We start from the raw sequence: 13,238 nt of genomic DNA on the forward strand, positions 1-13,238 counted from the left end.
TTGAGCAGGCTCCCAGCCTTTCCTCTTGCTTTTCACTCCCTGTTACAAGGTCGAAGGGTTGGGCTATCACGAGTGAGGTGTCAGAAGATGGTGAGCGGAATTGTTACGTCAACAGGGTCCTCAGTAGTCTTGACAGCCAGAAAGCCCCAAGCAGGCCTTGCCCAGCTGTGTGTAGGCCAGACACCTCCACAAGCAAACCCCTGCTTCCTGAGTTCCTGACCCGTGTGGATGCCTTTTTTCTTCCAGATGATTTCTGTGGAGAGGGTGATTGAATACACAAACCTAGAGAAGGAGGCGGCTTGGGAGTACCAGAAGCGCCCACCCCCGGGCTGGCCCCACGAAGGGGTGATTGTGTTCGACAACATGAGCTACACCTACAGCTTGGATGGGCCTCTGGTCCTCAAACACCTGACGGCCCTCATCAAATCCAGAGAGAAGGTTCGTTGAAACGGCCTCACCCCTCTAGAGTGTCCCCCGAAGATTTAGGTCACATGCATGTGCCGACGTCCTGGTGAATCTGTCGACTATGTGATGGAAAACAAATATTTCTTTTTTAAAAATAATCTCCACTTATTAGCATTTTTAGTTATTCTAAAGTATTACATTGAATATCTTTTTTTTTTTGTAAAAAAATGTTCTTCTCGTCTGAGGAAAAAACTAGTCTTTCCTTATGTAGTGAAGTGCCTGGGTTGTGGCGCCCTGGAATTTAACCAGACTGGAGTTAAGTATATCTGATCTAATGCTTCCTGATAATTACCGGATCTACTGTCGTCCCTTGGATCCTTGTCACTGCAACACGCGTGTTTACTTCCCGTTTTCATCCCTCTGTTGTCGGACCGAACGCTTTCTCTCACCCCATTCTCCACGCCGGCCCTCCTCTCCTCTTACCTGGTGCCCTCGTCCCTTTCCTTGGTCTTTCTTCCTTTCCTCGCAGCTGTGCTCAGCCCTTCACCCATGGGCGGCATGAAGCCCAGGTTAGCTGTGAACACAACCCATCGGAAAATCAGGCTCACTGAAAACGTGTGTGGGTTCTTGTTTTGCCATTTTTCTGTCGTAACTCAGTTGTGCGTTGGAGATGACCTTGTCCTGTCTCGGCCTCAGCAGGCTGGACACCCTGCTTCTGTTTTCTCCTTTGCCTTCTGCATCTGGCGTCCTTTCGGAGGGGTAGAAGGGATGTGTCCTCCCGGTCGCCTCCTGTCTGGGCAAGCTGCTGCTGTCATGTCCTAGACATACCCTGGTAGAACTGTCAGGTCAGTTTTCAGTCACCATGGAAACCCAACCAGAGCTAGGTGGGCCAGGCTCAGGCCGAAGGCAGGACAAGGCCCAGAGACTCAGGCCGAGTAGATGAAAGATTGGGAGCCCGCTGAGGGGTTAAGAGGTGTGGACTGATCTACCAGCAAATGCAGCTCTTTCAGTGGCTCCAGCGCTCGTGGTCTGGTGCCCTGGGCCAGGACCAAAGCAGACCATAACAAACTGGGCAGTAAGAAGCACTTTTCCCACATGCCACGGCAGCCTTGGCTCCCAACACAGGCACGCACTCCCATACACGGGGTGTTCCCGGTTGTTCATCCTATCCTAGCCTGAGCTGTCCTTTCCTGCTGATGGCTGGCAGACCCTTTCAGCTGTGCTTTCTTTCTCCACGATTCCTATAGTTTCTCCCTTCCCAGATGCACCGTTGGTAACAAACAGCTGTGGCCTTGCTGCTACTTCCCCCACCCTGGCAGATGAAAGTTAAGTTCAGGGTCCTTCCTAGTGCCGGCCTCAGTTCTCCTTAGCAGGTCGGCCAGGTCAAGTGGCCGGGAGGGAGCTGACTCAGCCTCTCACACCATGGGATGAATAAGCGTTAGCAGCTGCCTTGGTCCTGTGGACCTGAAGAGGCTCTCCCTTCCCACTCAGTACCACCACTGTGCTTTATAGAGAAGCTCTCCCTTCTACTGCCTTCTTATTTCAGATCCTTCCCATGGCTGAAGTCTGTAGCCTCCCAAGTCTTTAACTCTCCCATCACGTTCTTCTGAGGATAACTGATAACCCTTTTTGTGCATACAGATTGTCTCTGTCTCTGTGAACATCTCTTCTCTCGTTCCCTTCTCTAGATGCTTTAAGACGCTAGTGTTTGTGTTGTCCTTGTGTTTATTATAGGGTCATTGGCAGTGACCAAAAGGTAGGAGCCACCTAAGTACCCCTCAAATGGATAGTGAATTGTGGAGACGGTACTCAGTCTTTAAAAGGAAGGGGGGAATTCCAACACATTCTGCAACATGGATGTACCCTGAGGGCGTTGCACTGAGCAAGAGAACAACCGGAGAACCATAATACTCTAAGAACCCACTCCACCACCTGGACTCATAGAAACCGGAAGGAGAATGGCGGCTTCCAGAGCCTGGGGCAGAGGGGAGCAGGGAATGGGAATGCTATGATGGGTGCGGGAGTTCTTGTTTTGTACGCTCAAAAGAGCTCTGGATACAGATAGCAATGGAGGTTCACACCCGTGTAAATATAGTTAACGCTGCTGTCCTGTGTGCTTAAAATAGTTGTGATGGGGAATTTTATGTTGTTTTCTCACAATTTAGAAAGTGTATGAAATAGTTCAGCGTGATAGTTAATCTAGTTTTCAGTGTGATGAGATTTGTAGTCCCCTGGGAGACAGACCTCTAGGCATGCCTGTGCGGGGAGAGATATCTTACTTAGTTCATTCAGATAATGACACCAGTCCACCATGGGCGACGCCATTCCCTGAGCTGGGGTCATGGACTGGTCCACCATGGGCGACTCCGTTCCCTGAGCTGTGGTCATAGACTGGTCCGCTGTGGGTGACACCATTCCCTGAGCTGGGGTCATAGACTGGTCCGCTGTGGGTGACGCCATTCCCTGAGCTGGGGTCATAGACTGGTCCGCTGTGGGTAACGCCATTCCCTGAGCTGGGGTCATAGACTGGTCCACCATGGGCGACTCCGTTCCCTGAGCTGGGGTCATAGACTGGTCCGCTGTGGGTGACGCCATTCCCTGAGCTGGGGTCATGGACTGGTCCGCTGTGGGTGACACCATTCCCTGAGCTGGGGTCATGGCCTGGACAGCTGTGGGCGACGCCATTCCCTGAGCTGGGATCATGGCCTGGACAGCTGTGGGCGACGCCATTCCCTGAGCTGTGGTCATAGACTGGTCCGCTGTGGATGACACCATTCCTTGAGCTGGGATCTTGGCCTGGACAGCTGTGGGTGACACCATTCCCTGAGCTGGGATCATGAATTGGTCAGTTGTGGGCGACGCCATTCCCTGAGCTGGGATCATGGACTGGACAGCTGTGGGCAATGCCATTCCCTGAGCTGGGATCATGATCTACTGTGGGCGATGCCATTCCCTGAGCTGGGATCATGGACTGTTTAGACAGAAGAAATGGAGCTTGATAAGCAGCCGTTGTTCTGTGTCGCATCTGTGAAGGCCTTGTGGCCAACTGCCTCATGTTCCTACTGCTCTGAATTTCCCGTCATGACGGACTGGAACCTCGACCGCCAAAGCAAAACCTCCCTCTCTATCCGTTTCTATCAGGGTAGTTTTGGCGAAGTAACTAAGACAAATACACCTGTGTATTTTGCCGCAGGTTGGTGTGTGTGTGCGTGTTGTGGAATGGTTTTCGGTTCTAGATCTGTATCTCAGTGACCTTCTGGAGGTTAGGGAACATGCCGTGCTCTTCCTTGTTCCCCAGTAAATGACATTCTGCAGGGCACGGGCTAGATTCTGATGACAGCTGGCTGTGAGCACGAGTGACCGAGAAGCAATACGCAGGCAGGAAGAAGCCTGTAACAACACACTTCGTAAGACAACTCTGTCCACAGCCCCTTTTCCTAGACGGGCGTGGGAGATTCCCCCTTCCCTGCTCCCTTTGTTTTTTTTTTTTTTTTTTAATGCTTCTGTGGATTGGATGCAGGGATGGACACGCGATAGGCAAGCGTTCTGCCACTGCCCCACAACGCAGCCCCGGGAGTGTTAATACTTCTCAAGCTGCTCCTTTTTAAACGCTCCGTCCCCCCCAGCCCGTTTAATAGCCTAATCACAGCTGTGATGTAATGAGTGGATACCCTTGTGACATGAAAGGATAAATGTACGACTTGGTGCCCAAAGGGTATACCACGAGCAGCTTTAGCAAGCCGCTTGGCAAAAACCCGATCCTAATTATTTCCACGGCTTCCTTGTAGGTCTGAAGATGGGGTGGCTGACTGTGTGGGTAAAACACGAGCTTCAGCGTTGATGAAAGCCAAGCCTCGCCTGGTGTCCTGACAGGGTGTCTGCTTGCGCGCAGACGGCATACTTATCAGATCTGATGTGGCGAGCGTGGTTCTCTTAATTGGCACGTGACGTGTCGTCAGTTCCCTGGGAGCCACAAATGATGAATTATATAAGAAACTGTTGAACAACTTAGAAAACAATGTATAGCCCCAGACTTGTATTCTGAGATCCAAAAACAAAAAAAAAAAAAAAACCAAAAAAACAAAAACACCAAATCGTAGAATCACCTGAGATGCTAAAAGGTTGGGGAGGAAATTAAATTTGAAGGCTGAACTGTATCTGCAATGACTTAATTTTTGACTTGTGTCTTGCCCACCCCACCCCAAGTAGCTGTTGCCTTGGTTTATGTACATTTAAAGTCTGCCTACATAGGCAGCTGCCTCATGGAATGTCTCTTTTGCCTGCGCACAATGGGGTTCTCTCTCCTTAAATATATTCCCATTTGCTGACCGCCCCTTCAGTGCTGGATTCAGGCTCGGACATAGGACTGTGCCAGCACAGCAGAGATGGAGCTTTGTTCCCTTTCAGTGACATCCTCCGAAATCCTCGGAAGTTACAGTAAAGAAGAAACTGTGGTCACTACTAACCAGGTTCCTAATTTCTGAAAAGTACAAAATTAAGATCAGGAGCACCCTGGGCCTCCGGGTTAGCACCTAAACACTGACTGCATTTTTTTCATTTAGGTGATTTTTGTGGTTGATTTGATCATCTGAGAGAGTAGATAGATAGATTTGGGTGTGTTATCTTTTTATTTTTTTCCTGCCCAAAGCTATTACTTTGATAATACATTTTTACAGATGTGTGCCAGACCTTGCTATAATGTGCAGAAATATTAGTTTCCTGCCTTCTCTCTCTTTTAACATAATGTTTTCTCCGAGAGCCATCCTCTCTCTCCTATGCAGAGCTCCCGCTTGCCCAACCTGTCCCTTATTCCTAGCTGAGCCTGAAGCATCACAGCCAGGAATTTGGTGGCAATTCAGATACTCTGGCTCAGACCTAGCATTTCAGTGAACCCTCCAGCTAAGTGTTCTGTCTCATGAGGAATTTTCCTTGATTTCTATGAAACTTTCTTTTATATCCTGAAATTGATGTCATGGCTTACCTCACCCTCTTCTGGGACAACTCATGAGAGTTTTGACTAAAGTTCTAGGCTGTGTGTCTGTGTGCATTAGTGTATGTGTGTGCATATGTATGTATATGTGTGTCTGTGTGCATTAGTGTATGTGTGTGTATATGTATGTATATGTGTGTGTTTGCATTAGTATATGTATGTATATGTGTGTGTGTGTATGTGTGTATTTTTTGTTTGCTTTTTTGGAGTCAGGGTTTCTCTGTGTAGCCTTGGCTGTTCTGGAATTCACTCTGTAAACCAGGTTGTCCTCAAACTCAGAGATCTGCCTGCCTCTGCCTCTCCTGAGTGCAGGGAGGATTAAAGGCATGCTCCTGGAGTATTTTTTTTTTTTCAGTTTTAAATTCTGTCTACCATGAGGTAATTTGACTCTTCCTGATCATGTGTTCATGCATGGATTTGCATCTTTCCAGCGGTGACCTCTGTCAGGACTGTTTTTACACACAATCCAGCCATCCCTGAGCAGTGGCCTTTATTCTATAGTAGGCCAGGAACTGCCAGATTTGAGTTCTTTTCATCCCCTCATGGCATGTAAGAGTAAACCAAGGGCCAGGAGATAGCTCGGTAGATAAAGGTGTTTGCCCAGCCTATTGATCTGAATTCACCTCATCCCAGCCCTGAGCTCAGGTGGCAGAGGGGATAGAACAGCCTCTTCCAGGTCATGATCTGACTGCACGCGTGCCGTGGGACATGTTGGCACACCTCGAACCCCTAACGCACACATTTTTAAAAGTCATTCCCCTGCCCTAGATCGGACACCAGTTCTATTCTGTTTTCCAGGTTTTCTGTCCACCTCGGGCTTCTCTCTTAGCCTGTGCCTTAGTGCCAGTTTGTCCTGTGACTATTGTATTTCTGCTTAGCAAGGACCTTGATCTTGTCCCACCTCCCCACGCTAGGGAGCTCGCCACGCAGTGTGTAAGACACAGATCGATCCAGGGTTTCATCCCTCAGGCTCAGGTGTGCCTGATGGGTTCACAGGCTCTTAAAAACCTTCAGTTTTCTGCTTTGCGAAGTCATAGGACCTCACCTTTGCAGTACCCAGCACAGAGATCAACACAGCAGATGCGTGACCAGGTTTGGCCATCATTATCCAGGAATAAGGTGACTTAGCTGCTCATAGCCCATGACCTGTCTGCCCCATCAAAGTGAGCGGTTGTCCCCCTCACTGTCCTGGTCATGACTGTGGAACTTACCTGCCAGGTCTGTCCTCACCGACCGGCATATTGTATACACGAACATGTTGGGGGCGATTTCAGAACTCCCTCAAGCTGAGATTGAACCCTTCACTCTCTGTGGAAGTCCTCTATGTCTGGGGAAAGGACAGGACAGAAAATGCATCTTTATCTGGGAGAATTCGTGGAGCCTTAAGAGATGGTCCTGGAGTCGCTTGAAGATAGTATGTCACGGAGTTTGTAGATGTTTAAAGAAAAAGTATTGGGGAATCCGTTAGGAGTGGGGATGGCCACATGAGAGACAGATGGAGTGGTCGGTCGCATTAGACGTTTGAAAAACACGTGATATCAGCAGGATAGAAATGAGTGTGAAAGGCATCTAGAAGGCGGGCTCACACTCATTTCCACCTGCTAGGCGGGTGTGCCAAGTGTGTAGCACACAGGCTCTTGTGCAGGAACCCTGGAGGAGGTCCTGTGGAGCTAAAGGTGGACAAGTCAGTCAGGTGTGCATATACCTGTTTCCTGGGTGCAACACCAGGAGCAGAGCGAAGCCTTAGAGGCTGCATTTGCGAGGGGTACCCAGAGAGCCTCGGAAAGATGGGAGGCAAGACGCCAACAGTGGTCTTCTGCTCCTAGTGAGACACAAATGGAGAATTCTCCTTTGGGAATCACATTACTGCTGATTAGAACAAAGTTGTAGCATTTGGGTGGGGATGCACAAGGCTGTGGGTGCCAGTGGAGATCAAGAGCCTGCTTCTGGAGGCTGCTTGGCAAGACTCAGCATCTTCTTTTGAAGTGCTTATACCTGTTGCTCAGTAGTTCCATGCCGAGGGACTTACCTTAGGGAAATAATTAAGGTTGTTTGTAACAGCGTAGCCTCAAGGATAGTTGACATGATGCTGTTTATAACAGAAAGATATTTTGTAAGCAGCTGAAACATACACAAATACACAATAAATAACCATGTGTACTCTTACATTGCCTTAAATATTTATATGAAATAGTAAGTGGCTACAGCATCGTTTAGATATCTGAGTTTCCATCTTAGGAACACACCACGAATGCACACGCACACACATGCATCCACATGTTAAGCGTCATTCTGTCAGCACGCTGAACTCAAGGTTAGTGTTTACTCACTTCGCAAATTGATTGCACTGATTTTAATTGGGATGAGTTTATTTTATTTGTTCTTAATGTGACCTTGCATTCTATAGTCGGCTGTGGGAGTTAAAAACAGAGGGATCGTGTTAGGAAACAGAGGATCTCTGGAGCTTGAAGTCAGGCTGCCTGTGAGGTTGCTGGAAGTAAGATGGGCAATGAGAGCATCTTTGTGGGGAAGAAGCTAGGAAATCTGAGGGCAAGTCCAAAGCAGCAGCTGTGCTGAATGGAGCATTAGCTATCGGTCCTACTGAACATGGACTATGAAGATTGATCCACATAAAAAGTCTAACATGTTGGGGCTGGAGAGATGACCCAGCTGTTAGGAGCATATACTGCTTTTCTGAAAGACCCAAGTTTAGTTCCTAGCATCCACAGTGGGCAGCTCACAATTGCTTGAAACTCTAGCTTCCAGGGCTCTGCCTCCTAGGTACCCACCCTCTCATGCACATGCCTTCATTCATGGACACACGCGCGCACACACACGCACACACCTTTTTTCTAAAGTCTAGCGTGTTGCTGTGATTGTTAGAGATCAACCTTGTGTAAGCTGGGAAAACAGGCAGTTGAAAGTAGCTAAGATTGGACCATGTCTATATGTCACTTTGTGGTATTTCCATAAACTTGGTGGTTTCCTTCTCCATTGGCATCTATGAATATCCATCAGTTACTCGTGAAAGTCTTTCAGATGATCGTTTTTGTTTGTTTTTTTACTTTGATGGGAAAAAGTAGCATTCTGTGTTGCTTTAAATTATCCCCCCTTAAGTCCGGAGTTCCTCCTTCTGTTGTCAGCCTGCCTCAGCAGTCCCTGTCTCTCGGCTCTTCCCTCGTAGACTGCAGAGATTCAGGTTTTCACCACTGGGTCAAAGGTTGTCCACAAACATGTTTACCTCTGTCTTCACATGTGGCAGTTTGTATACGTGGAGATCCAGAGATGAGCGAATCGTACATAAGTATGCAGAGACATAGCTTGGTACAAAATCCAGCCCTCGGCAGGGTGTCAGCTTGCGCCTCCGTGGAATAGATAACAGCTACAGGGATTCCAAAAACTTAGTTAAAGCTACGTTTCCTGTAGTTATTCTCTAGACTTTTTGAAGGGCAGTTGCAGATTGTGTTTGAAAGTATTCAAATTGACAATGGATGTGAAATCCCCAGCATATAACCAGGAGGCGGCTGAGTTTGGTTCCTTCCTGTTTGAATGGTGAGGTATTTTTTTTTTAATTTACTGCATTAATTTGCAAGTCATAGAAAGCATGTCTATGCTCTTCATTGACTCCAAATCTTTAATAAGAATGATGTCATCTCTTTGGATGCTATCACCAGTTGAGCCGGCTCCCCGGAGAAAAGGCTAGTCTTCTGCTCACACACCCCTAAAAGCCAGCTTTTATAGTTCAGTTTTTCCCTGACCAGCAATCCCCTTCTTATATTGATTCTTTGATCTTATTGTCAGTGCCCTTCATTTCTCTCTGCTCTAACTTTAATAAGAGGAATGATTCTTCACACAAATCTTTCCCAAGGGGCAATTGTAAGTATTAATTGGTTTGTAAAATGCCTTTTGAACTGCTCGGATGAAAGGAGCCGTGTAAATAGCGAACGCTGTTTGTTGATGTTGCTGTTGTTGATCTCATTATGCATGTTTGGGCTACTGGTTACCGTCTTTTAAGATGCGGAGACCTGCATTTGCAAATTTGAAGGTATTTCCTCTGGAGCCACAGCATAACCAAGTAGGTAATAACCACAAGCCGTTTAGTTTCTCCGTCAAAGATGAATCCATTGTAAATGATAGGATGCTGGTTGAAATGATACGTCTTTATGCATAACACTTCTGGAATGAGCCGTTAATTCCTCTGTGGAATTATCCAGGCAGTTCCCAAGGTTCTGTGCACCCAGACCTTGGAAGGGATACTCATGAAAATCTACCTTCTCATCACGTCCTGAGGATGCTACTGGTTAGTCCCTAACATTCATAGGACTCTTCTGTACCCAGTGGGTCTTACCCAGGGGCACTTTTTACCAAGACTTGACATTTCAGGTCCCCACAGTTTGGATGCTGCTAGGGACATCTAGAAAGGACACCCCAGGGATGTTATTCGGCATCCAGTCAGTGCCCACTGTGAAGAACTGCAGAGCTGAGGCTGAGGAACTTTTAGGTAGAAACAGCACACGGTAGAAAGTTTCATAATTTACCTTCGAAAATGAACGGCTCGCCTAGGTCGGTTACATATGGTTAATGTGCTGTCCTCTGGATTTCTTTATAGGTTGGAATCGTGGGAAGAACAGGAGCTGGAAAAAGTTCCCTCATCTCGGCCCTTTTCAGACTGTCAGAACCCGAGGGGAAAATTTGGATTGATAAGATCTTGACAACTGAAATTGGACTTCATGATTTAAGGAAGAAAATGTCAATCATACCTCAGGTATGCAAGTTAGAGCGTCCACACGTGTTTCTTCTGCAGGGGTACTGAAGTTTAATTGCTTTTAGTTTTATTGCTGCTTTTTAATTGGATGAAAGGATTCATCCTTTAACCAACAGCCAATAAGACATAATTCAGCATTTAACAGCTATGTTCATAGCTATCTCACGTGTGTGGGGGCGCTTGTGGCGGGGGGTGCTGTGTGTGTGCACGTGTGTGCTTGTGTCAGAGACAGATAGACAGACTGGGGAAGATCAGTACTTCTTACCTAGATTCATTCTGGATTCAGCTTCTGCAGGTGTTACACTTTTATTCACTGATAATTAAATAATATTTAGTGGTCAAAAGACTCTAAGTGCAATGAGGGACTTCTGCTGTAGGCAGTGAGCTCCCCGTTTCCCTTTCGGGGATGGTCATCTCCATGCAAAGGTCTGTGGAGCAGAGACAGGCTGTGTAGACACTCTCAGAATGTGCACATTAACTGGGGAGGGAGCAGAGTCCTGGGGGAGACCTGGAAAGGCAGGGCGCTATGGTGTTACCTCTGAGAACTGTGCTGAAGGCTACCTCAGTGCATGCTGGGTGCCTCACAAAGGCCGCCATGGTAATAGAGGTTTGATTTGCTGTTTCCTCCTGGGCTGACCCGGGTTTTTTTGCTTGGCTATTTCACAGCGGAAGACTGCTAAGCAGTGTCTAGAGACTGGATTACGTACACACCAGAAGCTCTTAGTTTACTTTAGCTTCTTGTTGAGTTGCTTTTAGTTCTCCCAGCATAATTCAGAAAGTCTTTATTGAGTAATTACTATCCTCTAGGTAGACAGCCACAGCAGCATGGGGCCTGACCCCACAGGCCTGCCGCCTGCAGCTGTGCAACCTGATGGCTTCCTCCTGCCCCCACTTTGGACGCTTGCATGGATTCAACTCCAGGCTTGCTGTTTGGGGTTTCAATTTGGGCATGTAAGCATCTGTCCATCAAGGGGAGCTGAGGAACCTCTCCCCCTCCCCCACGCACACTCATCCCTGACGTGAGGAATTCAGAGAGGAGACGAAGGCAAAGGCCAAGCAGCCCTGCTTTCTGAGCGTGCACCAATCATGGGCCTTTGTTTGTTTGTTTTATTATAAAAGACAGAGAACCTAACACTCTGGGAGAAGGAGAATTGTGGGCTCTGAGTCTGTGACCCCCTCCATCTATTCCTTCCTACGCTGACCTGTAAAATAACAGAACTGCCACTCCACTGTGATGAGGTTGTGGAGGAATCAGAACTCTGCGTTCTGCTAGTGGGAATGTAAAATGATACAGCCCGTGTAGGACACAGCATGGAGACTCCTCACAAGACGGATGATAGGACTACCACATTATCCAGCCATTGTGTGTGTGTGTGTGTGTGTGTGTGTGTGTGTGCGCGCGCGCGCGCATGTCTGTGTGTGCATGTGTGTCTGTGCGTGTGTGTCTGCATGCAAATATATGCATATATATAGTATGATATATATATATATATATATATATATATGTAGGGTATGGCAGAGATAGTCATTCACTTGTGTTTGTAGCAGTGGCATTCACAGTAACAAGGAGGTGGAAACCACCCAAGTATCTATCAACAGATGAATAGCTAAAGACAAAACAGCTTATACAAACAGTAGGAAGTTTCTCAGTTTTACAAGAGGAAGAAATTCGGATGCGTGCTGCAACATGAGTAAAAACTCTAAAAGCTCAGACCAGCCAGTCACAGAAAAACAGAGAGCAAATGGTTCTGTGCATTTGAGGGCTGGTCAACTCCATGGAGACACAGGAGCATGGCGTCCATCAGGGACTAGGGAAGGCTGGGATGGGAGTAGCTTTGTCTAATGGATATAGGGATTAAGCTTCTAAGAAAAACAAAAGCCCAGCGATTGTTGATGACCACTAGGAAAAAGTGTAGTGGCAGTTAGTATTGTTGACCTGTGAGCCTTGAAGTGATAAAGGGGAAGGGCCAGCGAGACAGCTCTATGAGTAGAGTGACGGCTGCTAAGCATAAGGGCCTGAGTTCAAGTCTCATTTTACCCATGGGGCTGGAAGGAAAAAACCCAGTCCCAAAAGTTGTTCTCTCACCTCCCCAAGTACACCCCAGCACACGTGTATGTGTGCATGTGCATCCTCACATACATGTATTCATAATAGCAATAGTAAAAAACTCAGTGATTTAGGGGCAGACTTCATGTTGTGTATATATTCAGACAAGCTCTTTTAAAGATCCAAACACAACCCTTGTAAGGACAAGAAAAAGTGGAAGCAGTCTCCCTTCCCATAAGGCTCTCTGAAGTGTGGCTACAGTAGAAATGGAGTTCAGACCCCAATGCTATCTGTGAGGATTTGTTTACCTGGTCTTAGGCGTGTCTGTAAAGTACTCGTGTATCTGCAGATGAAAGGCTCTAGAAACGTGCCCCATGCTACTTTTAATGCTGCTTAATAAGAAATGTTGTGTGCTCGTATACATAAAAGAACTCTAAATAAAGAAGCAGCGTTAGATGATTCTTGGCTCCGCCGGGAATGTTTTGGAAGCACATCTGAGCGAAGACTGAATACACCTTGACATCACTGGGTTTGGTTCTGTTCCATGAGTTCCCACCCTCCTTTTGTGAAAATGCTCTGTGGATCTGCTCCCGAGAATGCGCTCACAAAACGGTGCTAACAGAGCTTTGCATCCTTGTAGACCGTGGTCACGAAGCATTGTAGGGCGCAGATCCTCTCTATGCCTGTCTCCCAGATGCAAGTTGGTTGATATAAGAAACAATGCAGAGAAAGCGTGCAGCACACAAAGCGCCCAGAATAAATTCTTTCAGGGTGTGTGCTTAATGTCAACACATCCTGTATGTCCATCCTTCTCCCACGGCCAGGAGTGGGTGGCCTCCATGAAGTAACCTCACCTAGCCGCAGAAGCTTAGCTCCTGCACAGACACCTCATGAAAGAGCCACTACACAAGACCACGGAGGTGGCCCAGCATGTGGTTTTTAAGAATGTTCAGGAAATAGTAACTATTATTAAGGATTAGAATACTGGCCTTTAGGTATAGAACACATTCTAGAAAGACTTGGCTCATACA

At 47.3% G+C, this 13,238-nt stretch overlaps 1 protein-coding gene across 2 annotated transcripts in view; it reads left to right on the top strand.

Annotated features, from left to right (window-relative positions):
• The window catches only part of Abcc4 (ATP binding cassette subfamily C member 4), a 210,971-nt gene that overhangs the window by 168,157 nt on the left and 29,576 nt on the right, over nt 1–13,238 (top strand). For both annotated transcript variants that reach the window (XM_038310408.1, XM_038310409.1), the window contains 2 exons: nt 247–438; nt 10,005–10,160. In XM_038310408.1, the coding sequence (XP_038166336.1) occupies nt 247–438; nt 10,005–10,160 (348 nt within the window). The remainder of the gene's footprint in view (nt 1–246; nt 439–10,004; nt 10,161–13,238) is intronic.

This window comes from Arvicola amphibius, chromosome 13 (assembly GCF_903992535.2).
Source record: "Arvicola amphibius chromosome 13, mArvAmp1.2, whole genome shotgun sequence".
Taxonomy (NCBI): domain Eukaryota; kingdom Metazoa; phylum Chordata; class Mammalia; order Rodentia; family Cricetidae; genus Arvicola; species Arvicola amphibius.